Below are 23937 nucleotides of genomic sequence, written 5' to 3' on the forward strand. Positions count from 1 at the left end.
ACACGGAGGTCTATTGGTTAGATGGAGGCCTGGACACGGCCTGCCGCGGCAGAATTGAAGATGGAGATGTAATGCACGGCAGTCTGCAGCTGCCCTCGAATGATGTTCAAGATTTACCTCAGCACTGACATTTTCCCAGAGGCAAGTGCGCTGCAAAGGCACGCCACAGTAACCAGCCCCCTTAGCTTAGCGTGGTGGGACGGTCCTTCTCCTCGTATAGCCAATCAAAGGCAACGAAGAGCTGTCACGTGAACAGAATCTTGACCTCCTATCCGGGACAATTCCCTTGCTTCCTTCGCAACCATGGCGTGCACATCTTAACCAAGCTCGTAACAAGCTGCACAGCCTAGTGTTAGGAACACAATGAAGGCTGATCTCGTGAAACACTTCTCTCTTTTGCGCCACTGCATATTTCGATAACAAAAGTGTCCTTGTCAGTCAGGCCTCGCATCTTGGGGTAGCGTTCTGATCGAACACTGACCAGCTTCAATCACCGACGCTTCTCAACTTTCCATCATTCACTCGAGACTCAAATCCTCGTTTTTCACGTTTCACCCTCATTTCGCAATCAGATACACTCTATTCCACAGGCAATGGAGAGCAAAACTCTCGAGGCGGCTTCCTTTGGTGTAACGACCTTCGCAGATCCTGTGGAGGAGCTACCTAGTGCGGGGACTGCGGAGCATACCAACAGAGATCAACAAGAAATGGCATATTTTGGCAAGACACAGCAGTTGAAGGCAGGTTCACTTCAATATTGTCACTACGACCTTTGCCAAATCCCAACTTGAATTAGTATCTGGGGTTGGGGAGAGGATTGACGAGGAACCAAGAGATGGCTGATGGGTTTGAAAATGACTGACACTTTATAGCGCAACTTCGGGTTTCTTTCCATTGCTGGATTTGTTTGCAGTCTTCTGTCTACATGGGAGTGCATGTTCGCGTACGATAGCATCTACTTGATCTTCATGGCATCTTGCTAATCATGGTTTTCAGAGTATTTATTTTCGGATTCAGTAATGGAGGACCTGCCGGCCTTGTTTATGGCTATCTCTTTTGTTGGGTTGGTACATTAGCTACCGTTGCGTCGTTGGCAGAGATGGCTTCCATGTAAGATTTGACGAAACCTGGCTTGAGTACAGAACTGATACGAAGAAGGATGCCTTTATCTGGAGGACAGTATCATTGGGTCTCAATATTAGCCCCCGCACATTGGGCAAAATTCCTTAGCTACATCACAGGTATGCCTATCGGTGAGATCTCAAGGTAGCATGGCTGACAACTATGCAGGATGGGTTACCATAATTGGTTGGCAGGCCGGTCAAGCTTCGGTCTCTTTTCTGGCAGCGTCAATAATCCAAGGTCTCGCAATCTTTAACTACCCGGGTTACCATGCGACTCGGTGGCAGGGAACGTTGATATTTTATGCTGTCATTGCGTTTGTGGTCTTCGTCAACACATATTTGGCGAGATGGCTTCCCAAGATTGAAGGAATGATTTTGATTCTGCATATTGTCGGATTCTTTGTCATCCTTATCCCTCTGGTCTATCTGGCTCCGCACGGGTCTGCCAGGGATGTTTTTGCCACCTTCCTCAATACTGGGGGCTGGGAATCAAACGGATTGTCTCTCTTTGTCGGGCTTCTTACGAGTGTGTTCTCTTTCCTTGGTAAGCATTGGAATCACACCCATCTTACTGCGTGCTAACTTACATCAAGGGGCCGATGCTGCTTGTCACATGTGTAGGCTTAGCGATGCTTTTTGAAGGGCACGCAAAGCTAACGCAGTCATAGCTGAAGAGATTCAAAACGCTTCCACAGTGGTTCCCTGGGTTATGATATCCTCCATAATGTTGAATGGGACGATGGGCTTAGCTCTCTTGGTATGTTGCGATGCCTCACTACTTTCCAGGTCAGACTTTAACGAGAACAGATAGCGCTGCTCTTCTACCTTGGAGATATCAACAATGCATTGAATAGTCCTACCGGATTTCCTTTCATTGAAATATTCCTGCAAGCTACGAACAGCAAATCTGGCTCTACTCTCATGATTTCCCTGATCCTTGTTATGTTGGCAGCTGCGGCAATTGGCATAATGGCAAGCGCATCGCGATTGCTCTGGTCCTTCGCTCGGGATGGCGGCGTTCCATTCAGCAGCTACATTAGCCGCGTAAATATTCCTCACACCGCCTTAGTCCCACAGCCAATATCCTTACAATCCGCAGGTTGATACTGGGACCGCGCTTCCGCTTTATTCCATCCTGGTCAGCACAATTATATCACTCCTCCTCGCTCTCATCAATATCGGCAGCACAGCAGCCTTCAACGGAATAATGTCCGTCAACGTGGCAGCGTTCTTCTCCTCCTACATGATTGCTATCACGCTCCTACTTCATAAACGATTACGAAATGATCCGGAAAAGGACACTCTCCGTTGGGGTCCTTGGCACATGGGTCCCGTCTTTGGGCCGTTTGTGAACGTTGTCGGTCTTGCTTACACAACAACCACCATGTTCTGTAACCAACCTATTTCTTTGTTCCCATGCCCCGAGCTCCCGGCTCGCTCCCGGCTCTCTCCCTGCCAAAGAAATATCTTGCTAATTCGTTGTAGTCGGCTTCTTCCCTTCTAACCGAAACCCGACCCTGGCGAATATGAATTGGAGCTGCCTTCTCTTCGGAGCATCAATCATCTTTAGTGTGGTATTCTATAAATTTTGGGGGAGGCACAGCTACAAATGGCCGCTCGTCGATCCAATTCGAAGAAGACAGTAGAGCAAGATACTGGGAAAGCAGCTGGAGCTTCGTTAATTTCCTTCGTAGTTTTCTGTACAGTACATTGTAGTTGAAATCGATCGAGAGGCAGATGGGCCATAGGTTAAGATAACCTTTGGCACGGCTCCATCGAGGGAAGAGCAGTAGTGAGCAATACATATTTGTTGCAGATATATCGAGCTAATCAGTTGCAAGCGAAGTTATCGTGAGGTCGCGAACACTAATTCCCAGAGCAAGTCCTTGCTTCCCCTACCGCGTGTTCAAACCCAGAAATCGGGTCAAAGGTGTTTCCACCTGTATCAAAAGTGACACATTCAAAGAAGCAACTTGGCCCATTCCTCATATTCCTTTTTCACCACGCCGAGCGTGTGTCGAAGAGGCTTTAGGCTTGCCGCCTCCCTTACATGCTCTACCCTCGAGTAGGAAGTTTTAATGCACGCTCTGAGACTGTATTGCTTCTCTCTACTTTCTTGAGATATGCAGAGAAGACCGTCATTAGATCTTCATGGTAAGTCCCAGAAAACTCCAGCTTGGCTTCACGGGAAAGGCGCGATAGTTCTATAAAAAAAAAAAGATCTGTTCTAAGGCTGCCTAGAAACAATTGTATGGCAATCCTCTCATTTTAGAAATATCACCAAAGGCAGGAATTTTCGTCCCCGAGTAATGATTCAGCAGCTCAGATGCATGGGGCTGAAATACATGTTACATCTCCATTATTTCCTAGGTTGCGGCTTGAGATCTTACCCATCTCTAAGGGTATTCCATGAAGAAGATTTGGGAAATTTTCCTGAAGTGGATCGAAGTGTGCTGATCTCAACATGCCTCCTCTCGACAGCAGCCTTTCACAGAGTCGAGTCCGAGGTTGACTGAGCAGACCGCAGTGAGTATGCACGGGCGGTTTACAAAGTCACTCGATGTGCACCGAATTAGCTGGCTTTGTTAAGTTGCTCAGAGGGGACTCAGAAAGAATAGCGGGGATATCGGAATGTCCTAGGTCGTTGCCATTTATTGCTACTTTGGGCAAGAGGCATAGTTGAACTTGGAAATGAAACAAACTCAGCTTTTGATACTGGCAAAAAGAAACTAGGAAGGAAACACTTGATTTCTTCACAGTCATCTTATATTCTTGACCGAGGTTGGAATTCGGACCTCCTCCTGTTGACGTCAGGGGTACTGTAACTGAAGCGAAGTCTACCCCTGAAAACGGTGGCCCATGCGTGCCAAGATGATCGAGCTTCGTGTAAGACAAAGTGGCATCTTCAAGCCCAAGGCCTTCGACAAGCCAACCCAGCACGACACTCACCCAACATCACTAGACATGCGGAGAATAGAGGCATTGGTGCTCCTCAGCACCCTCTCGACCTCCATCCTCGCCGCAGAGTCGTCTCGACCCCGCGGTGTCGGTCCAGAATGTTCGTTTTACCCCCACTCCAGGACCCAGCATTCCGCCATGGAGCTCAACTAACACGTACAATTCAGTTGCGAAGTTCTATAAAGCTGCGGATAGCTTTACTTGCATTTCAAATCCATCAATTAAGCTTGATATTTCGAAAGTGAACGACGATTACTGCGATTGTCCAGATGGCTCGGACGAGCCTGGCACAGCTGCTTGCACATATCTTTCTGCTCTCTCACCGCCCCAACCCATTGTCGGGGCACCGAATACCACGCTCGCTCTCCCTGGCTTTTATTGCAAGAATAAGGGACACATCCCAAGCTATATATCCCATACATATGTGAATGATGGAGTTTGCGACTATGATGTTTGCTGTGATGGCAGTGATGAGTGGGCTGGTGTTGGAGGTGTGAAGTGCGAAGATAAGTGCAAAGAGATTGGGAAGGAGTGGAGGAGGCTGGATGAGATTAGACAAAAGAGTGCGAGGAACGCGTTGAAGAAGAAGACCGAACTTGTCAACGAGGCGCAGGCGCTCAGGGCGGGGGTCGAGCTCCGTATCAGCAGCCTCCATGTTGAGATCAAGGACCAAGGGAAGAAGGTGGAGGAGCTGAAGAAGAAATTCGAGGAGGTTGAGAGGAGTGAGAGGGGGAAGGTAGTGAAGAGCGCGGGCAAGGGAAGCAAGGTCACCGTGCTTGCAGGGCTGGCGAAGCAGAGAGTGGAAGAACTTCGGGATGCCTTGGTTGGTCTTGTCAACAAGCGGGACGAATTGAGGAGGAAGGTCAAAGAATTGGAGACTATTCTGTCAACCTTCAAGGAGGAATATAATCCCAATTTCAATGATGAGGGTGTGAAGAGAGCTGTCAAGTCTTGGGAAGACTATGCTGCCAAGAAGGATGCTTCCCCCGAGTCAGACGAATCTGCTGAGGATCGAGACATTGAATCGATCTCTAAGGCAGATTCCGAGACCGAAGGAATCAACTGGGCGGAATGGGAGATTGAGGAGGAGTCAGATATTGAAGCTCGTACGTGGTCCCTCTGTCATTAACAGAACAAAGCTAACATTTCATAGTTTACAAGTTCGAAGAATATCTTCCTGCTTCAGTTCGCGCCTGGGTCCATCAAAAACTCACTGACCTGCGTATCTTACTCATCGAGAACGGCATCCTCGCTGATAATGCGAGTTCGGGCAGCGAGTCCAAGGCCGTCAGCGCTGCCCGAACCGCTTACCAAAATCTCAACGACGACCTCGGAATCAAGGAAAGCTCTGTCGGCGACCTCACCAAGGATCTTGAGAAAGACTACGGCCCAAATGACATCTTCCGTGCCCTCAAGGGCACCTGCATTTCCAAGGATTCTGGGGAATACGAATATGAACTGTGCTGGCTTGACAAGACAAGCCAAAAGAGCAAGAAAGGCGGCGGAACCACAGGCATGGGCAATTTCGTTCGATTCGACAAGATGTATTTTGATGAGGAGGTTGATGCTGAAGGGAAGGGGCTGGGAACTGGTGAGCGGACGGTGCTCATGTACGAAAATGGACAGCATTGCTGGAATGGACCGAATAGACAAACTACGGTTGTTTTGGCGTGTGCTGAGAAGGATGAGATCTGGAAGGTGGTCGAACAGGAAAAGTGTATGTATAGGATGGATGTGGGGACTCCGGCTGTTTGTGAGATTGGGCAAAAGAAGGCAGATCCCAAGAAGGATGAGCTGTAGATGTAAGTGTGGAATGGATTAAGTTGAGTTGGCGTATGTAGTGTTCTGTATAAAAGCATAAAAATGACAAAACTATATTGTATTTTGAGTAAGTCCTGAGGGATAGTGTCACCGTCTCACATTGGAACCATTTTGAAATCCATTGCTATTTTCTGGTGTCATTACTTTCGAAGGAACATCTAAAATCCCTTTTAGTTCTTCTCCCAGGGTATGTACCTCAACTCCAGGACACCATGTCCCTCCGTAACGGTGTCACCCTAAGTCTTCTTCGGTAACGAGTATCCTCTCGTCATGAAATCGCCTCCTTTATGTGTCTGAGCGCTGTATCCACTGTTTGAAAATAAGCTCTTTAAATTATCGTTCAACCCCATTTTACGTCTCTTGTTCCGTTCTTCTTGCTCGTCCAACACTTTAGCTGTCAAGGAAGCCGTCGCAGCGTTCTTGATCCCAGATGAAACCGGTGTCGAGGTGCCGCTTCTCGATTGAGGGGTTCCAGATCCACTCCCCACCAATCTAGCCTTGGTCTTCTCAGAAAGTCCTTCGGCGGGTGGCTTTCCATTCGTTTCAGATACATTCTCATCTGCTGCAGATGAGTCTGCCTCTGCCTCTGCCTTCTTCTTTCGCTTCTTGCTACCAGGTGCTTTCTTCAGTGAGTGTGTAACACCTGCCTCCTTCAATTTATTCGTCCTCGCAGTCAACTTCCTGATATCTTCCTTGGCTATCGGCAGTATTGGGATAACGTTCTCGGATGTGTATGACTCGTTGCATTCCACGCAGCTCTCGCCAGCAACTTCTCGGATTGCCACCTCGGAAAAAGCGTGTCCACAAGGTACCAGATAGACCGCTTTGGTACTCGGGCCTAACTCCTTACTGGTGATCGGGCAGATCTTCTTCTCAACCTTGCCCTCTTTGACGACTGTGAACTTCACCTCGACCACATCCCTCAAACCCTTCACACGACCCTGTAGAACATCCGCTTTCTCTTTGATGATTGATGCTGGGACGTCATCGTCTTTCGGCAGGAGTTGCTCGAGGATCGCATCTTTGTTGTAGAGTGTGCCGGCACAGTCCGAAACTATCGGTGCAGCGAGGGGGCGATTTGAGAGGGGACAGTAAGTCCAGGCATGTGTTTGCGCCTCGATTTGCGTAGCTTTCAGTTCCGAGGTATTAGGGTTTCGTGCAGCGTTTTTGACAAGTTCCCTACGAGTAGGGATACTACCTCCATCATTACCCATGTTGGCAATAATTGATCAGAGGATTGAGCGTTGTGAAGAGAAGTTGCCAAACGCTGTACAGATATCAGAGACCGAAAAGTTAGGCCGAAGATAAACTTCGTTATCGTAATGGCGCGGAGAATTCCGAGAGGCGCTAAACCTTATTCAGACCTAGAGGAGCGCTTCGTCACGGAATCACCTCAACGATGTTGCCCTTCTTGCAACAGCTTTAAACTCGACGACGTCTTGCCGGCGCATATGGACAAAAATGGAGTGCGCTTTGTAGAGAGGAAGTCGGTCAAAGCAGCTGAACAAAATGTCGCAACAAGCACAGGATGCTCTTAACCGCATTGTGACGGACCTGAAATCAAAGTTAGTAGCCTAGACATCCTGTTCGCAAACCGTCCCTGACATCTTCGGACAGAAGCAGTGATGATGTACGAAAGAGAGCAGCTTTGGAATTACGGGAGTTGGTTGCCGTCACAGCAAGAGGTCAGTCGCGTGAAATTCCCTTATGGTTGCTCAATAGCTCACAACACGCGCTAGATCTTCCCCAGGAGCGGTTCCTCGAGTTCTATGGGGTAGTAAACAGTAACATAAATAAGCTTATCAGTCATGGCGGTGATCCTGCTGAACGACTTGGGGGCATTCACGCCCTCGACGCCCTGATTGATTTCGATGGTGTTGATGCCGGGCAGAAGACGACCAGATTCACTCAGTCACTCCGCACAGTATTACGAGGGAGAGATCTGATTCCGATGCAACCAGCTGCGGTAGCCCTTGGGAAAATCTGCCGACCTGGAGGCTCCTTAATTTCAGAACTTGTGGAAAGTGAGGTCAAGACGGCCTTGGAATGGCTACAATCGGACCGGGTTGAAGAAAGGAGATACAGCGCTGTCCTGGTGCTCCGGGAGCTCGCTCGAAACGCTCCAACACTGATGTACACCTTTGTTGGGCTCATATTTGACCAGATTTGGGTGGGACTGCGAGACCAACGTCTTCTCATTCGACAAACTGCTGCCGAAGCTATCAGCGCGTGTTTTCAAATTATCAGGGAGAGAGACCAAGCCATGCGCCAGACTTGGCAAGCAAAGATATATGATGAAGCAGTTCAAGGGGTGAGACAGGGCTCAGTGGAATATATCCACGGATCTCTCCTCGTCATCAAAGAACTACTTCAACAAGGAGGCATGTTCATGCACGAACATTACCCAGAGGTTTGCGAGATTGTGTTTCGACACAAAGATCACAGAGACGTTCAGATCCGCCGAACAGTGGTGATGCTGATCCCTGAACTGGCAAATTACTCCCCCACCGAGTTTGCTCAATCATATTTGCACAAATTCATGGTCTTCCTGTCGGGGATGCTTAAGAAGGATAAAGACCGAAATGATGCATTCTTGGCAATTGGAAATATTGCAAATGCCGTCAAGAGTGCTATTGCACCATATCTTGACGGGGTCCTGATCTATGTTCGTGAAGGCTTGAGTCTGAAATCGTAAGTTCGCACTCTTGAACAAGTCAGAGAATTTCACTAACCTTTTCAAAGAAGACGCAGCGGCACAGTTGACCCTGTTTTTGATTGTATCAGCAGGCTTGCAGTTGCAGTTGGCCAAACATTGAGCAAATACATGGAAGCCTTACTCGATCCTATCTTCGCCTGTGAATTGACACCAAAGCTCACCCAGGCATTAGTGGACATGGCTTTCTACATCCCACCGGTCAAGCCCACTATACAGGAAAGACTCTTAGATATGTTAAGCAAAGTCCTGTGTGGCGAACCTTTCAAGCCACTTGGGGCTCCAACACCGAATAGCATTGCGGCAGCACCAATCGTACCCAAAGACTCGAAAGATCCCCTTGCATACGAGCACCGCCAGACTGAGATCAAGCTTGCGCTGAACACATTAGGGAGTTTCGACTTCTCCGGCCATGTTTTAAATGAATTCGTCAGAGATGTTGCGATCAAGTACGTCGAAGACGACAACCCTGATATCAGAGAAGCAGCAGCTCTAACATGTTGTCAACTCTACGTCCGAGATCCGATCGTCAACCAGACCAGCTACCACGCAATCCAAGTTGTCAGCGAAGTCATCGAGAAGCTTCTCACTGTCGGAGTTGCAGATCCTGATCCGGGAATCAGGAGAACAGTTCTTGCTGCTCTGGATGAACGATTTGATCGTCACCTGGCAAAAGCAGAGAATATACGAACTCTGTTCTTTGCCCTCAACGATGAAGTGTTTGCTATCAGAGAGGTCGCGATCGCCATCATCGGCCGTCTCACACATGTCAACCCTGCATATGTCATACCCTCATTACGAAAAGTCCTCATTCAGATGCTTACCGAGCTCGAGTTCTCCGATGTAGCACGGAACAAGGAGGAAAGTGCAAAGCTACTAAGCTTACTAGTTCAGAACTCCCAGCGATTGATCAAACCATACGTCGACCCGATGATTGCCGTCTTGCTTCCGAAGGCCAGCGATCCAAACCCGGCTGTATCGTCAACAATTCTAAAGGCAATTGGCGACCTCGCTACCGTTGGAGGGGAGGATATGCTTCCGTATATCGATAAGCTTATGCCGATCATACTTGAAGCTTTACAAGATCAAAGTTCTGTTGTCAAGCGTGAAGCCGCTCTTCGGACTCTTGGGCAACTAGCTAGCAACTCGGGTTATGTCATTAAACCATACCTCGATTACCCAATGCTCCTCGATATTCTCCAGACAATCATCAGATCCGAACCTCACCGAGGCCCCCTGCGTCAAGAGACAATAAAGCTCATGGGCATTCTTGGTGCTCTCGACCCTTACAAACATCAGCAAGTCGAAGAAAGATCTCCAGAGTCTCAATTGCGCCTCGAGTCGACGCAGCTTACTGATATCTCGCTCATGATGACTGGACTCACACCATCCAACAAAGAATACTTCCCTACGGTCGTGGTCAATGCATTGCTCCAAATCTTGAAGGACCCGTCCCTTGTCCAGCACCATGCACTTGTCGTGGAGTCAATCATGACGATATTTAGGACTCTTGGACTCGAATGTGTTCCATTTCTCGACAAGGTCGTCCCTGCCTTCATCGCTGTCATCCGAAGTGCTACTTCTACCCGTCTCGAGTCATACTTCAGTCAACTAAGCGTCTTGGTAACGATCGTCCGACAGCACATCCGAAATTACCTGCCAGACATCGTAAACGTGTTGCAAGAGTTTTGGAGCCATTCAACTCCCTTGCAGGCGAATATTCTGCAACTGGTGGAAGCCATTTCCCGATCCTTGGAAGGCGAATTCAAGATTTACTTGGCTGGGCTATTACCCCTAATGCTAGGTGTTTTGGAAAAGGATGTCTCTACGAGACGCTTGCCTTCGGAACGTGTTCTCCACGCATTTCTTGTGTTTGGCCCAAGCAGCGAAGAGTACATGCATTTAATCATTCCGGTCATTGTTGGTGTTTTCGAAAAACAACAGCAACCGTCATTCATTCGAAAATCCGCGATCGAGACCATTGGCAAGATCTCACGGCAGGTCAATCTCAACGACTTTGCGTCAAAGATTATCCATCCACTTGCGAGAGTTCTGGCTGGCAGTGATAGTTCTCTGAGACTGGCTGCTCTTGACACACTTTGTGCCTTAATCTTCCAACTGGGCAAAGATTACCTGCATTTTGTTGGTACCATTAACAAGGTCTTAGCAGCGAACCAGATCTCTCATCAAAATTATGAACTTCTGGTAAGCAAGCTGCAAAAAGGAGAAGTTTTACCTCAAGATCTGAACGCGGATGATCGTTTCCGTAACCAGGTCGATGAAGGGGCCTACTCAGAGGCTCAGAACAAAAAGCTTGACTCGAATCCTGTTCATCTGAAGGCGTCTTGGGATGCGAAAGGCAAATCAACAAAGGAGGACTGGCAAGAATGGATGCGTCGTTTCAGTGTTACCGTCCTAACGGAATCGCCGAACCAGGCTCTCAGAGCATGTGCTCCCTTGGCAAGCGTGTATCCTCCACTGGCCCGTGAACTATTCAACTCTGCCTTCGTATCATGCTGGGGTGACCTTTTCGAACCGTACCAGGTAAAAGTCTCCAGTCAAAAAGCTATTGATTCTCAGAGCTAAGTCTTTATATAGGATGATCTGATTCAAAACATTGAGCTTGCAATTCGGTCGCCACATGTCACGCCCGACCTTCTTGGAATATTGCTTAATCTTGCGGAATTTATGGAGCATGATGATAAGGCCCTTCCGATCGATATTCGTGTATTAGGGCGAGAAGCTGGCCGATGCCATGCTTGGGCAAAGGCTCTCCATTACAAGGAGTTGGAGTTTCTTCAAGACCAATCGAGTGGAGCAGTTGAAGCTCTAATCCAGATCAACAATCAATTGCAACAGTACGATGCGGCCATAGGTATCTTGCGAAAGGCTCAACTTTACAAAGATGGAATCCAGTTGCGTGAAACTTGGTTCGAGAAACTCGAGCGCTGGGAAGAGGCTCTTGAATTCTACCAGAAGCGCGAGCAGGAGTATCCAGAACAGGCTGAGACATTTGATATTATAATGGGGAAGATGAGGTGCCTGCATGCACTGGGAGAATGGGACTCGCTCTCTGCATTGGCACAAGACAAGTGGCATACGTCTACTCTTGAGATCAAACGGGCTGTGGCGCCTTTGGCTACCGCGGCTGCATGGGGTCTGGGACAGTGGGATCTCATGGATGACTATCTCAGCGTCATGAAGGCCAATACTCCAGATCGATCCTTTTTTGGTGCTGCTCTTGCTTTGCATCGCAACCAATTCCGAGAAGCTGCACTGTACGTGCAGAAAGCAAGAGAGGGGCTGGACACAGAGCTGAGCGCCTTGGTCAGCGAGTCGTACAACCGAGCTTATACCGTCATTGTTCGCGTGCAAATGTTGGCAGAGTTAGAGGAGCTTATTGTCTACAAGCAAAGTGCCAACAATCCAACCAAACAGGAGACTCTCCGTCACACTTGGGAGAAACGACTCCTTGGTTGTCAGCGGAACGTTGAGGTATGGCAGCGCATGCTAAAGCTCCGTACTTTAGTGATATCACCCAAAGAGAACATGCAGATGATGATCAAATTTGCCAATCTCTGTAGGAAATCTGGTCGGATGGGCTTGGCAGAAAAGCACCTGAAGATGCTGATTGGCACCGATGAAAGCCTCGACATGCTTTTGCCATGGGTCGACGAAGCGGATGGGAATCGCCAAAACGGTCAGATTCGACAGCCTCTATTGAGGGACGTTCCTCCTCCCGTCAAATATGCCGTTCTCAAATACCATTGGGCGGCAGGCAAACAAGAACCGGCATTGGATGCACTGCGAGTTTTCACAGCAGAACTAGCTGATCGTTTAGATCAAGTGCACGCGGCGGCTCAGGGGGGCATGAACGGCGCTACCGACGTTCTCAGCATCAACGGTGGAGTGTCGAATATGTCCCTTAATGGCTTCAATCCCAACAGCCCCGGTGGTGCTGTCGGCAGTCCAGGAATGTCTAATAAGGCTGTGGCCGAGCACACGATGCTCCTCGCCAGATGTTGCCTCAAACAAGGGGAATGGCAAATTGCGCGAGAGAAGGGTAATTGGTACGAAAACCATGTCACTGACGTCCTTTCTTCGTATCGAGCAGCCACACACTTCAACCCCACTTGGTACAAAGCTTGGCATGCTTGGGCTCTCGCCAACTTTGAACTTGTCCAATCCCTCACCCGTCAAGCAGAACGAGATCACAATTTGGTTGTCGCGCCGGAGCTTCTTATCGACCATGTCGTTCCTGCAGTCAGAGGATTCTTCAAGTCCATTTCTCTCTCTATGGGCAGTTCTTTGCAGGATACCTTACGTCTGTTGACCCTTTGGTTCGCCCACGGAGGCAGTCCGGAAGTCAATGCGGCAGTCACCGAGGGATTTGCATCTGTCAGCGTGGACACTTGGCTGGAAGTCATTCCTCAACTCATTGCTCGGATTAACCAGCCCAACACTCGGGTTCGACAATCGATCCATAATCTTCTAGCCGATGTTGGTAGGGCTCATCCACAAGCCCTCGTCTACCCGCTGACGGTAGCCATGAAATCGGCTCCAAATACTCGACGTGGAAGATCAGCGATGCAAATCATGGACAGCATGCGTCAGCACAGCGCTAGACTTGTTGAGCAAGCAGATATCGTCAGTCATGAACTTATCCGGGTCGCGGTGTTGTGGCACGAACTTTGGCACGAGGGTCTTGAGGAGGCTTCAAGGCTCTATTTCGGCGATCGAAACATTGAAGGAATGTTTGCTACTTTGGCCCCATTGCACGACATGCTCGACCAAGGTCCCGAGACACTGCGAGAGATATCCTTTGCTCAGACCTTCGGACGTGATTTGCAAGAAGCTCGTGAGTGGTGCTTCACTTACAGACAGTCAGGCGATGTCGGTGATATCAACCAAGCTTGGGACCTCTATTACCAAGTTTTCCGGCGCATTGCTCGACAACTTCCGCAGCTCAATAACCTAGAGTTAGCCTATGTATCGCCCAAACTTCTCCATGCTCGCGATCTAGACCTGGCAGTACCGGGCACCTATATGAGCGGCAAGCCTATCATCCGAATTCTCAACTTCGATACCACCTTTAGCGTCATATCTTCCAAACAGCGTCCACGAAAGCTCAGTCTCAATGGAAGCGACGGAGTCCCGTATGCTTTTGTTCTGAAGGGTCATGAAGACATTCGTCAGGACGAACGTGTTATGCAACTGTTTGGTCTATGCAACACGCTGATGGTCAATGATACCGAGTCATACAAGCGACATCTGAATATTCAGAGATACCCCGCCATTCCCTTATCACAGAATTCGGGTCTACTTGGCTGGGTTCCAAACAGTGACACGCTTCACGTCTTGATCAGGGAGTACAGAGAGAGCCGCAAGATCTTGCTCAACATCGAGCACCGAATTATGCTCCAGATGGCTCCTGATTACGATAATCTCACTCTTATGCAGAAGGTTGAAGTCTTCGGCTATGCACTGGACAATACTACTGGCCAAGATCTCTACCGCGTGTTATGGTTGAAGAGCAAGAGTTCCGAATCCTGGCTTGAGCGCCGTACGAACTACACTCGTTCTTTGGGTGTCATGTCAATGGTTGGATATATCCTCGGTCTTGGTGACAGGCATCCATCGAATCTGATGCTTGACCGAATCACGGGCAAGATCATTCATATTGATTTTGGTGACTGCTTCGAAGTCGCCATGCATCGCGACAAGTATCCAGAGCGAGTGCCTTTCCGATTGACTCGAATGTTGACATACGCAATGGAGGTAAGCAACATCGAGGGCAGCTTCCGGATCACTTGTGAAAATGTTATGAGGGTTCTGAGGGATAACAAGGAGTCTTTGATGGCAGTACTTGAAGCTGTAAGTGCAACCCCCCTTAGCGAAGTCTTTTCACTAACCATAGTAGTTCATTCACGATCCACTCCTGAATTGGCGTCTTACGGGGGATACTTCACCAGCAGGTCCAAACTTCCGCTCTGAACGCCGTGATTCTCTGATGGCAGCGCAAGCCCGTCGTCCCTCTATCATGGACGCGGAAATCCCACCCTCAGCTCTCATGGCTCAGGACCCTACGGCAGCTCCAGGAGGTCCGCCATCTTCTCGGCCGCGTGCCAGAACAAATTCTACGACTCAAGGACCTGGTGGGGCCGACGTCGACATCCAAGAGACGCAGAATGAGCGAGCGATGCAGGTGCTGAATAGGGTGAAGGAGAAGCTCACTGGGCACGATTTCAAGCCAGACGAGGAGCTGACCTTTATTATCCAAGTTGACAAGTTGTTGATTGAGGCGACGAAGCTGGAAAATCTATGCCAGCATTACATCGGTTGGTGCAGTTTCTGGTAAGGATTTCTTCTAGCATGGTTGGCGGGCAAGATGGGACAGATGGGACAGATGGGACAGTTAACGATAACGGCTGGGCGGCGTATTGAGCGATGCTTTTCGTGATGAATGCAAACGAGCCATGTCCTTAGAGACGGAAGGAAGACTGTATGTACACTTTTGTAAAACTAGAGTGCTGCGGCATTGAGCAAGGCGTCGGATCGGACAGTCTGCGATGAATCTACGGTTTTCGAGACCAGCGGCCAACAAGTTGCACCTTAGTGCCAACAACTTATTAGATGAAGATGAAGTTTGCCAGCACTCCGAGGTTCTGCAGCACATCCCAGAGAGTGCGGCATATAACGAGCCCACGTTTGATTCCAGAGCAAGAGTGCCATGTCACATGATCCGTCCGCAGGAGGCGCAGCGATTGCTGGCCAATCAGCATCAGTGATGGGTTCTTTTTTGCACTCGCTGTACTGACTCCGTGCAGGGCAGAACGCCTCGGATCATCCCTCGCTTCGCCGCTTCAGATGCGCGAGTTGTCAGCCCCGAGCGCCTGAAGGCAAACGGCACAGCGGGGTGCGCTCTGGATCTGGACCGCCACTTGCATCGGCATCTTCGTCGATAAATGCTGCTGGTGCTGGGCTATTCCCAAGGCCCTTTGAGACTCTCGCGATGCTCGTTCCATAAGCGCTGATCCTACGACTCACTGCTCTCTTGATTGCGCCAGAGCGCTCCTTCCTCGACCGAATAGGGGTTCTATCCTTTCCGAGACATGCGTTGGTCCAGTGAAGGTCTTAACAGTCCATCCATGGCCTCCGCCCTGGGCTCCGCTGCCCACGCGACCCCGACGACGCAAGTAACCAGTGCAGCGTATGTTGCAGACAAGAAACGAAAGAATGGTTCGCAGGAAGAGGCGAGGGCTCCCGCTCAGAAGCGCTTGAAGCCAAAACCTATGGGACGTCCTCGGAATGGCTGGACACCCACCAGAAAGCGCAAGCTGGTGCGATTGTATTTGATGACGGACCTCAATGTCGGCGAGATAGCGGAAGTCTTGCGTGGCAAGCATTTCCAACCATGGTATGTTTTTCGACAATGAAGGCAGAGACTCTTGCTCACAGATTCGTAGCAAACGAGATATCCAGACGCAACGTAGGTCCAACTTACAAATAGATTTGGCATCTGATTGACAAGGGCCGAAATAGTTGGCATTTTGCTTCAATCCAGACCCAATCGACTAAGAGCGAAAGGTCCTATAACCCGAGCGAGGCTTCAACTTTTGAGGGAATGTCGCGATCTGAGATCCGCAGAACGAATGAGAAAGTCCAACCGCATTGCGACATCCGAAATCACATCCAGCGAAAGATACCCATCAGAAAGCTCCGAGCTACTTTCTGCGTCCACCATCGAACCTGCGGGCAACTCCTGGCTCGATTTCGACCTCGACGATGTCTCTACTGCCTCCCAAAGTCCGTACCTACAGAGTGGATCGAGCCCCTTCGACCACTCGTCGAATATCAACCACTTTGAGCCCATTGATGCCCAGCCGCCGTTGGGACCTTGGAAAACCGAGAAGGCCGAGTCAACGCTGGGACTCTATGAAATAGAAAGTGCGCACCAGAATTTGGGAGAGTATGAGCCCATTCCTATACCAACAGAACTGAGTTCGGACAATTGGATAAATAGCAGTTTCAACCTTGAGTCGCCCTTGGGAAAGTTTAAATCCGGTTACAATGATGTTCAGTCAACGACGGAAGACCGTGACAAAACACCTTCGCCCACCGCTGCCCAGCTTATCGATTCCATGTCAGAAAAATGTGAGAGGACCTTGTCGATGCCTGAAGAGACTACTACTCCCACCGTAATCAAACCAGATAAACACGACACTCGAAGTGTATTCTCAATAGGCAATTCTAGCAGGTCGATCATGAGCCTCAGAAGTCTCAAAAAACGCCTGCAATCGAAATATTCAACATCATTCCTGGGAGATATTAAGTCTCTTATGGAGCGTCTTACTATTTCTGAATCTTCAGAAGTGTCGAGCACAATGACCGGCAGGACTTCCTCCAGCAAAACTGCAACTATCTCACGCATTTCAGTGCCGACAAAGATGGAACACCCTGTCATATTACCCGGCAGCTTTCCGCAATACTGCTGGGAGCATATCAACCACAACGAATTGCGGAAATGTGACGATGTTGAGGTTAGCATTTCGGTTTGCACCCTTCAATGCTGGGACTAATATATTTGTTTAGTCTCCGTGCGATTGTGGCCCTATCTTTCAACATATTGGGCACGAAACCCATCGTTCTATTCGTTCGGATGTCCTGTTCAGGATCAGAGCTTGCGGAGTGCGTCCAGACGACCTTGATGTTGTGGACGCTTTCAAAAATTCGGTTCTTCACATAGCCGCAGCACTCGAGGCACCGCCGAGCTACCTATTACACCTCATTGATATGGATGCCGACGTTCACGCGTTGAACAATGCCAAGCAAACTTTTCTGCACTTGGTGCATATATCAAGTGTCGAACAAATTCTTGATTTTCAAAGTTTAATTGGAAGTCTCGTTGATCGCCAATTCGACTTCCGGTGCCAAGACTACAATGGTCAAACAGCCATACACGCCCTTACAGAACCTCCAATTTCGCCTGACGTATTGAACGAGATTGTGCAGACCCTTGAATTTTGCAGAGTCGATCTTCCAACCACTCGAGACAACCTTGGCTTCCGCATCCAAGACCAGCTTCAGGAACTGGAGTCTAAACTAACGTTGCCTACAATTAAGGATTCCCAGTTCTCTGTTGATGGAGACCTGTTCCTTGAGCAACGGGATCCCAGCAGCGATGGGCAGTTCGAAGAATACAGTTTTGTCAATAGAAATTTTCAGAATTTCAAGAAGCACGACTGGGTCGAGAATTTTGAGGATTTGCAACAGTACGAGCTACACGCAGACTTACTACGCTCAATCGTCTGCTCCGGAGAAGACCCCAAATTCGAAGATGCAGATGGTCGTAATGGTCTCCATTGTCTGGCAGTAGTGCGTTTGGACTTACCGATCCCCGGCAAGCAGTCTGATCAAAAGGCGGGTTCTTCTCTCGAATTTTCGACAACGAGTCGCGAGCGGTACTTGGAGCAGCTTTTACTTGCTGGCGTGGATCCAAATAAGTAAGTATTTGGGAAAACCTCCTTCCTGTTCTAAACGGTCTCATGCGTTTATGCAGAGACAAGGTCTCAATTCTCCCGAGATGTTTCAGTGGAGCATTAGCTGACGCCACTCTCACGCAAGCTATGATAAGCAAGGAATAACGCCATTCATGGCATTCGTCATGCACCGCCGCGAAGGCGAGGACGACGATATGACGACGAAGATTTATCAACGACTCTTTGATGCTGGAACTGACCTTGACCGGCGCAATCGACATGGCGAGACATCTCTGCATATTGCTGTCAGATTGGGAAATCGACCTGCTACAAATTTTCTACTCTCTCATGGAGCGAACGTCCACGCTCGCACAAGCACTGGCACTGGCATTATGACCCTTGGACTGAAGCATAGTAGTAGCAGTAAAGCTGCTAAAGATGAGATATTGTACGCTCAAATACAGCTATGTACTTCCCTCATTGGAGACCGAGGCGCCGTATCTGCTCCAACGATACTTCACGAATGGGGTTCTCCATCATTCCGCATTGCTCCAGATCGAACATCTCCAGGCCACGAGACCACTTCTCCGCGAAAGAACAATTTACGAATTTCATACTTTAAATAGACATCTTGGTTAGCGAATTGATATGGGACGGGTCTCGGGGAACTGATTTATGGGGAAACTTGGAACGGAGTCGGGATCCGGTGGAGGTGGCGAATCGGTGTCAGAACTTGACAATTTGCTCGTTATTTCAACTGTCTGGTGAGATTGAGCGAGCCCGTTTTGAAAGTGGAAAATATTGGCTACATTCATTTGTTTTGGCAAGGCCGAGCGGAGTTGTATGAAAGTACTTAGTAGGCCTAGGAACAAAGTAATTTAGGTATCACTGATTTTCCAATCGGCATGTAAACTTTATGCTTGACAGATGCACTTGAGATCATTATTGCCATTGCCAGTTTTATATGCTTCAACAAGTCCTGCTCCTGGGCCAAGTATTACAGACCAAAACACCACACCCTCTTCTCCCCCTGCTTTCCCTCAGCGAATTCTACAAGTGTCCAGTCGCCCCTATTCAATGATTGCCTTTACCCTAGCAGCAAGGCTGCCACCTATAACCTCTCGCTTCTTCCCAGCAGCAGCGATTTGGACAAGCACTGTGCCTCCAAAGAACCGGCGGGATTCGCACGCGTGACAGCATACACGTTCTTTACCTTAGTGCTCCGATAGCGCCAGTGAAAGCCGTGCCAGCTGGGATGTTGGCCACAAGAAGGAAGTCCTGGTTAGCCGCGTTGCTCTTCCCGTTTGTGCCTGGGACGTTCTTAGAGACAGTTATATCCGTAAACGTCTTACCTGTAACGTCAGTCGAGATTAATACACGATCGGTCCAGCTCCATCGCCATTGATCTGAGGAAAGATCATGGTAAGGACACCGGCATTTGCTGAGATCTGCGGGATTGTGTTTCCAAAGAGCTTTTGCTTGGCAGCCAGAGCAGTAGCTACGACTATATCACCGCCCTAGTTTTGGTTAGCAGTGTATCACTAAAGAGTACGAAATATCTTACGCCCTGAGTCCCCCAAAGGCAGATTTGCCGTTGAGGACTGTGACAACCGCTTGGCTATTGACACCAGAGACGACACCAGGTCCTTGCCCCTTTCCTCCCAAGTCGCCAACAGCACCTGCGATCAAGCCATGCGCTGGAACCAGGCTGACCAGCGCAGCAGCGATGAGCAAGCCCAGTGCCAGGGAAAGAACAAGAGATGCCAAGCGGTTGGTATATGTACAGAATGTAGGGAACAGTACCGTTAATGCATATCACACAGCAGGCGAGCTGGCCAACGATATCTTGGCACACCGGAGGCGGCACTCGAGTACATTCGAGGGAGTTTCAATGCCTTCGTGTCTTGAGATACAGGAGGCGTCCAATTGCAGCAACCGCCTGGAAGAACAATCCCCGTTCCTCTCACCAAACCGCCCAAAAAGATGCAATATCTGGCGCCTGTCCGGTTCCATTGACCATCTTCAGCTACCCGATTTATGGCTTTGGTAGACAAAGGGCTCGCTGCTCCTTACCTGGAACCCACTCACCATTACACGGTCGTCTTAGCACATTAACCACTCTGCAGCCTCGTAACGGCTTCCTCGCAAAAGCAGCTGAAGCTTGGTATCTCCTGCCAAGTCTGCAAGAAAGCGGGGGTGCGCGCCGGCTAAGCATATGATCTGCGAGATCGTGCGGGGTTTCATCTGGTCTTTTCAAAAAAGAGATCTTATCTGATGTTCCATGATCTTGGCATGCGAAGCTGGAACTGGAAAACGGGCGCAGGCGAATGCGGGGGAGGCGAGAGTCGCTATAAGAACTACCTGTCGACGTCGAGTGGCTTACTTCTTTCGGGGTTCTGAATTAGGTGGAGGGAGGGGTGGGTGGGTGTGTTGGTTGATTGCTTGCTTGGTGTCAGCTGGGTATGAATTCAGGAAAAGCTGCGTAACTAGATTTCCCATCAACCGAACCGATTCAACTCTCCTGAAGAATCATGAATCTTGGAAGATCAAGGTATCCAGTAGCCCTCAATAGATATGCGCAGTATAACTGCGTCCGACCAAAAACGAGCTTTTCCTCTCCATGGCTGCACTGAAAGCGCCACCACAGTGAGAAAGGGAGGCGAGTCGCGATATTGAACAAGAGCAAAAGCTCGAGTCGCATGCAAGACACCCAGACGTAGTCGAGGAAATATTCGTTGATCCAATTCAATCCAACGTTTGTGAGATCTAAAGTAGAAGGAGCGATCAGCAGTAAACGCCATTCTGGCAGTTAGGACCAATGGCTCGAGCGAGGACGCGGCAAGTATTTGAGGAACGAGCGACTTGAATTCTTGTATTGACTTTATGGAAGTGATCGATCGTCTCGTCTGTCATCGATTGGCAAGAACTGGGACTCGATCACTATAAAAGCAGGTCAGTCGCGAAAGGTGTCTTTAGTGAGGGAACGCAATAAAATGAAGCCAGGAAGCAAATCTCTCTAGCTATTGTACAGGCTCACGACGGAAAAACGCCAGGGGTATCATTCCATCTTTGTCCGTACGCCGTAGTGCAAATGCAAGCCCTTTCATAACGCATCACATATCAATGTTGACGATATCATGATCCTCAAGATATCGTTCCTTCCGGGGTGGAAAAGAGGGTGGAAACACCAATCAAGCCTCTACTCGAACTGAGTGCGGTCAACGGGACCATAGAGGTTATCGTGAACGTGAGCAAGATGCTCGCGTTGGAGTTTGAAGGAGGTGTAGTTGCCACCAAGAATGCATCCGAGGATGCTCTGATTCCGGCGATCAGCAGCATACTGCAATTCACCCATCCGCTTCTGCAAAGCGTCGTAGGATTTAGAGAAGCACTTCAGGATTGTTTCCGTGTTGGAGGATCCACCAGCGATGTCATTGCTGGATCTATTAGGATCGACGATGGCGAGCTTGTTCTTGTACGGGATGTTTGCATCGGCCTACGTAAGGGTCAGTGTTCGACATCTCCCCACCGCGCAAGCTGACTCACCTTCGGAATGTATCCTGGGGGGTTCAATTGAATCGCCGTGTGTTCATAGTTGAACTGATTGCCATACAAATCCAAGAACTCCATGAGGATCTCACCGAGGTGATGCTCGGGGATCATGCTTCCGCTTTGAACTTGTGGCATATTCTGGAGAAGACTTACGACAAGACAGGTTACCGAAAATCCACCGATACCTCCGTTGACCGGCTCGTTGAGACCTCTCATGGCAAGGAGATGCTTGATCAGTGTGACGAGAATGGGCATTGCCGGAAAGGTAGCCTTCCAATCTTGGAATGTCCTATTCGCGATCAAGCCGGTATCATTTTCGAAGGACACATCGATTCTGAGACCCGTAACTCTGTCAACAAATTTGACAAGAGGGACTTTGGCCTTGGGGATGACTTCAGTCTTTCCATTCAAGGCTAGGTTGCACTCTTTCAAGAATGTGGAGAATTTGAAGAGACTGTTCTTTTTACCCAGAATCTGGTTCCCGCCCTTCATGTAAGTGTCTGAAACACAGACCAGATCCATATCGCTCGTAGGGAGGTACAGCCCGGCTGGGAACGAACCAAACGTACGAATATCTGCGTATCTTTCAAAGAATTGTTTTACATTGCTGCGAAGCTGTTCAACGAGCTGCGTGCGAATGAACTGCTCAAAATCACGAGGCTTAACGAAATGGTAAAAGTCCATGATTTCCTTGTGAAGCCTGACTGAAGTTAGTTATTGTAGAACATCAAGGTAATAGTACTTACCAGACACCCATGTTAGCAGAATCGGAATGATCAATGGACAGCCACGGGGTGGGCGAAACGTCATGTTGGACTCTCCATTCCTTCACGATCTCACCAGTGGCAGCTGGTTTCTTTCCTCCACTGGAATGGATCATTGGCGGTGCCTTGAGAGGGCCTTTGATCTCATCTCTGATGGTGCGCTTGCGGTTACCTAAATCAGGATTCGGTGTCAGATCGATGTGTGCGGCTGGCTTGGTGGGAAGTTGGTTTTGAGGAGGCTTATTGGGAAGTTGGTGCTGAGGAGGCTTCTCATTCAAAGGCTTGGTCTTAGCTGCTGGCGGCTGCAGCTTAGAATCGTTGTCAATTTGTTTGGTGCCTTGAGCCGGTTGATTCTCACGAAACTGGTTCGGGGAACCAGACTGTTGTTCTTGCTTGTGTGTGTTGTCGCGATGCCTGAGCCTTGGACCTGTCGGAGCACCCTCGACCCCATTTCCAGGCCGCTGAGCCAGCATACTGTTATCATCCTGACCATCGCCATCGAAGCCAAAGGAAATGAAATCATCAGTCACTGCTTCGGTCTTGTTTATGTTCTCATAAGAGGACGTAACGCGAGCCTTTCTGATCAGCTTGACAACGTCCTTCTTCTTTCGCTGAGATTCATCGAGAGGAGGCAGAACCGTGTACGGATCAGGGTTTGACCATTTCGGAACACTGTCGCCATCTGCAACCTTGATAGCATCGGTTCTGGCTTGCTTCTTCTTCGGTTCAGCACCTTCGCTGTCGGACAGATTCATCTCAGCTTCATCACTGTCGGAAACATCTTCCATTGGCACATATTTGATCGCGTTTCCTTGATCATCGTCCATGCCTGGCATCAATTCAGGTGTAGGAGCACGATTGCCTCTGAGGAATTCTCGGTCTGATGCCATTCTGGGGCCAGCACGACCACGATAGCCGCCTCGCGTCGCGCCCCGATTGTTGTTGGCATTGTCAGCACGACCACGGTAGCCGCCATTGCTGTCTTGAAGATTAGTGCGCTGACGCGGTGGAGATCGTAGTCGGGAAGAAGCCTGGAAGTCAAGGGCTGGTGGCGCATCATGACGGAAGCTGAACTCGGTCGGGCGATCACGATACGAACCGGTCGCAGGACCACGAGGTGGGGAAATGCCAGGAGGGTAGTTCTCGTGACGAGGTCTTTGGTCATACGAAGGCTGATCGTACGAAGGCCTGTACGAGTTCTGGGCGGCGCCGCGAAACTGGTACACTTGCTCGGGTTCCTGACGGTAGTAGTTGTCGCTCTGGGGGCGGTATGAATCACCATTACCGTATCCATTGCGTGGCCTAGGAGGCAGTCCTGGGGGAAGGGGGGGCTGTCTCGACATGTTGTCGTTGTTGCGTCGTTTGGTCCTGGTCATGCTTTCGAGAGGTGGTTGAAGGAAGAGGTTGCTTTTGAATTTCCTTCGAAAATTCATCCGATGACGCTACTTTAGCTCAGTCACGTGGGAACAAGGCTGTGGCTGCTTGGTAACCAATAGGCAAGAGCGAATGCATGCTATTCTGCGAAA

General features: G+C 49.4%; 8 protein-coding genes across 8 annotated transcripts; 5 read left to right on the forward strand and 3 right to left on the reverse strand.

Annotated features, from left to right (window-relative positions):
* Positions 1-474: 474 nt before the first annotated feature.
* Positions 475-2825, forward strand: K444DRAFT_654856 (amino acid transporter-like protein). Its single transcript, XM_024885964.1, has 10 exons — positions 475-740; positions 873-943; positions 997-1110; positions 1159-1241; positions 1291-1668; positions 1718-1741; positions 1793-1881; positions 1932-2168; positions 2224-2515; positions 2610-2825. The coding sequence occupies exons 1-10, from the start codon at positions 594-596 to the stop codon at positions 2768-2770; spliced, it is 1596 nt and encodes a 531-aa protein (XP_024732714.1). The 5' UTR covers positions 475-593; the 3' UTR covers positions 2771-2825.
* A 1214-nt stretch (positions 2826-4039) lies between these two features.
* Positions 4040-5955, forward strand: K444DRAFT_595852 (protein kinase-like protein C substrate). Its single transcript, XM_024878408.1, has 3 exons — positions 4040-4182; positions 4250-5188; positions 5236-5955. Exons 1-3 carry the CDS (start codon positions 4089-4091, stop codon positions 5880-5882), a joined length of 1680 nt encoding a protein of 559 aa, XP_024732715.1. The 5' UTR covers positions 4040-4088; the 3' UTR covers positions 5883-5955.
* Positions 5956-5977: 22 nt separating this feature from the next.
* Positions 5978-7170, reverse strand: K444DRAFT_616880 (DUF602-domain-containing protein). The gene has a single exon (XM_024881006.1). The coding sequence runs from the start codon at positions 7115-7117 to the stop codon at positions 6140-6142; it is 978 nt and encodes a 325-aa protein (XP_024732716.1). The 5' UTR covers positions 7118-7170; the 3' UTR covers positions 5978-6139.
* Positions 7171-7324: 154 nt separating this feature from the next.
* K444DRAFT_567963 (phosphatidylinositol 3-kinase-like protein tor2) lies at positions 7325-15322 on the forward strand. Its single transcript, XM_024877186.1, has 6 exons — positions 7325-7468; positions 7521-7588; positions 7643-8594; positions 8646-11160; positions 11215-14490; positions 14537-15322. The coding sequence occupies exons 1-6, from the start codon at positions 7413-7415 to the stop codon at positions 14972-14974; spliced, it is 7305 nt and encodes a 2434-aa protein (XP_024732717.1). The 5' UTR covers positions 7325-7412; the 3' UTR covers positions 14975-15322.
* A 166-nt stretch (positions 15323-15488) lies between these two features.
* On the forward strand, positions 15489-19033 carry K444DRAFT_616882 (ankyrin). Its single transcript, XM_024881007.1, has 5 exons — positions 15489-16033; positions 16083-16105; positions 16159-17156; positions 17209-18119; positions 18241-19033. The coding sequence occupies exons 1-5, from the start codon at positions 15729-15731 to the stop codon at positions 18719-18721; spliced, it is 2718 nt and encodes a 905-aa protein (XP_024732718.1). The 5' UTR covers positions 15489-15728; the 3' UTR covers positions 18722-19033.
* A 293-nt stretch (positions 19034-19326) lies between these two features.
* Positions 19327-20281, reverse strand: K444DRAFT_80873 (uncharacterized protein). The gene is made up of 3 exons (XM_024888731.1): positions 20169-20281; positions 19448-19612; positions 19327-19345 (listed from the first exon to the last, which is right to left on the reverse strand). The coding sequence occupies exons 1-2, from the start codon at positions 20184-20186 to the stop codon at positions 19466-19468; spliced, it is 165 nt and encodes a 54-aa protein (XP_024732719.1). The 5' UTR covers positions 20187-20281; the 3' UTR covers positions 19327-19345; positions 19448-19465.
* On the forward strand, positions 20282-20733 carry K444DRAFT_80872 (uncharacterized protein). The gene has a single exon (XM_024888730.1). The coding sequence runs from the start codon at positions 20377-20379 to the stop codon at positions 20665-20667; it is 291 nt and encodes a 96-aa protein (XP_024732720.1). The 5' UTR covers positions 20282-20376; the 3' UTR covers positions 20668-20733.
* A 206-nt stretch (positions 20734-20939) lies between these two features.
* On the reverse strand, positions 20940-23804 carry K444DRAFT_567968 (uncharacterized protein). The gene is made up of 3 exons (XM_024877187.1): positions 22394-23804; positions 21642-22347; positions 20940-21591 (listed from the first exon to the last, which is right to left on the reverse strand). Exons 1-3 carry the CDS (start codon positions 23785-23787, stop codon positions 21295-21297), a joined length of 2397 nt encoding a protein of 798 aa, XP_024732721.1. The 5' UTR covers positions 23788-23804; the 3' UTR covers positions 20940-21294.
* Between the last annotated feature and the right edge of the window lie 133 nt (positions 23805-23937).

The sequence above is a fragment of the Hyaloscypha bicolor genome, assembly GCF_002865645.1.
Source record: "Hyaloscypha bicolor E unplaced genomic scaffold K444scaffold_124, whole genome shotgun sequence".
Taxonomy (NCBI): domain Eukaryota; kingdom Fungi; phylum Ascomycota; class Leotiomycetes; order Helotiales; family Hyaloscyphaceae; genus Hyaloscypha; species Hyaloscypha bicolor.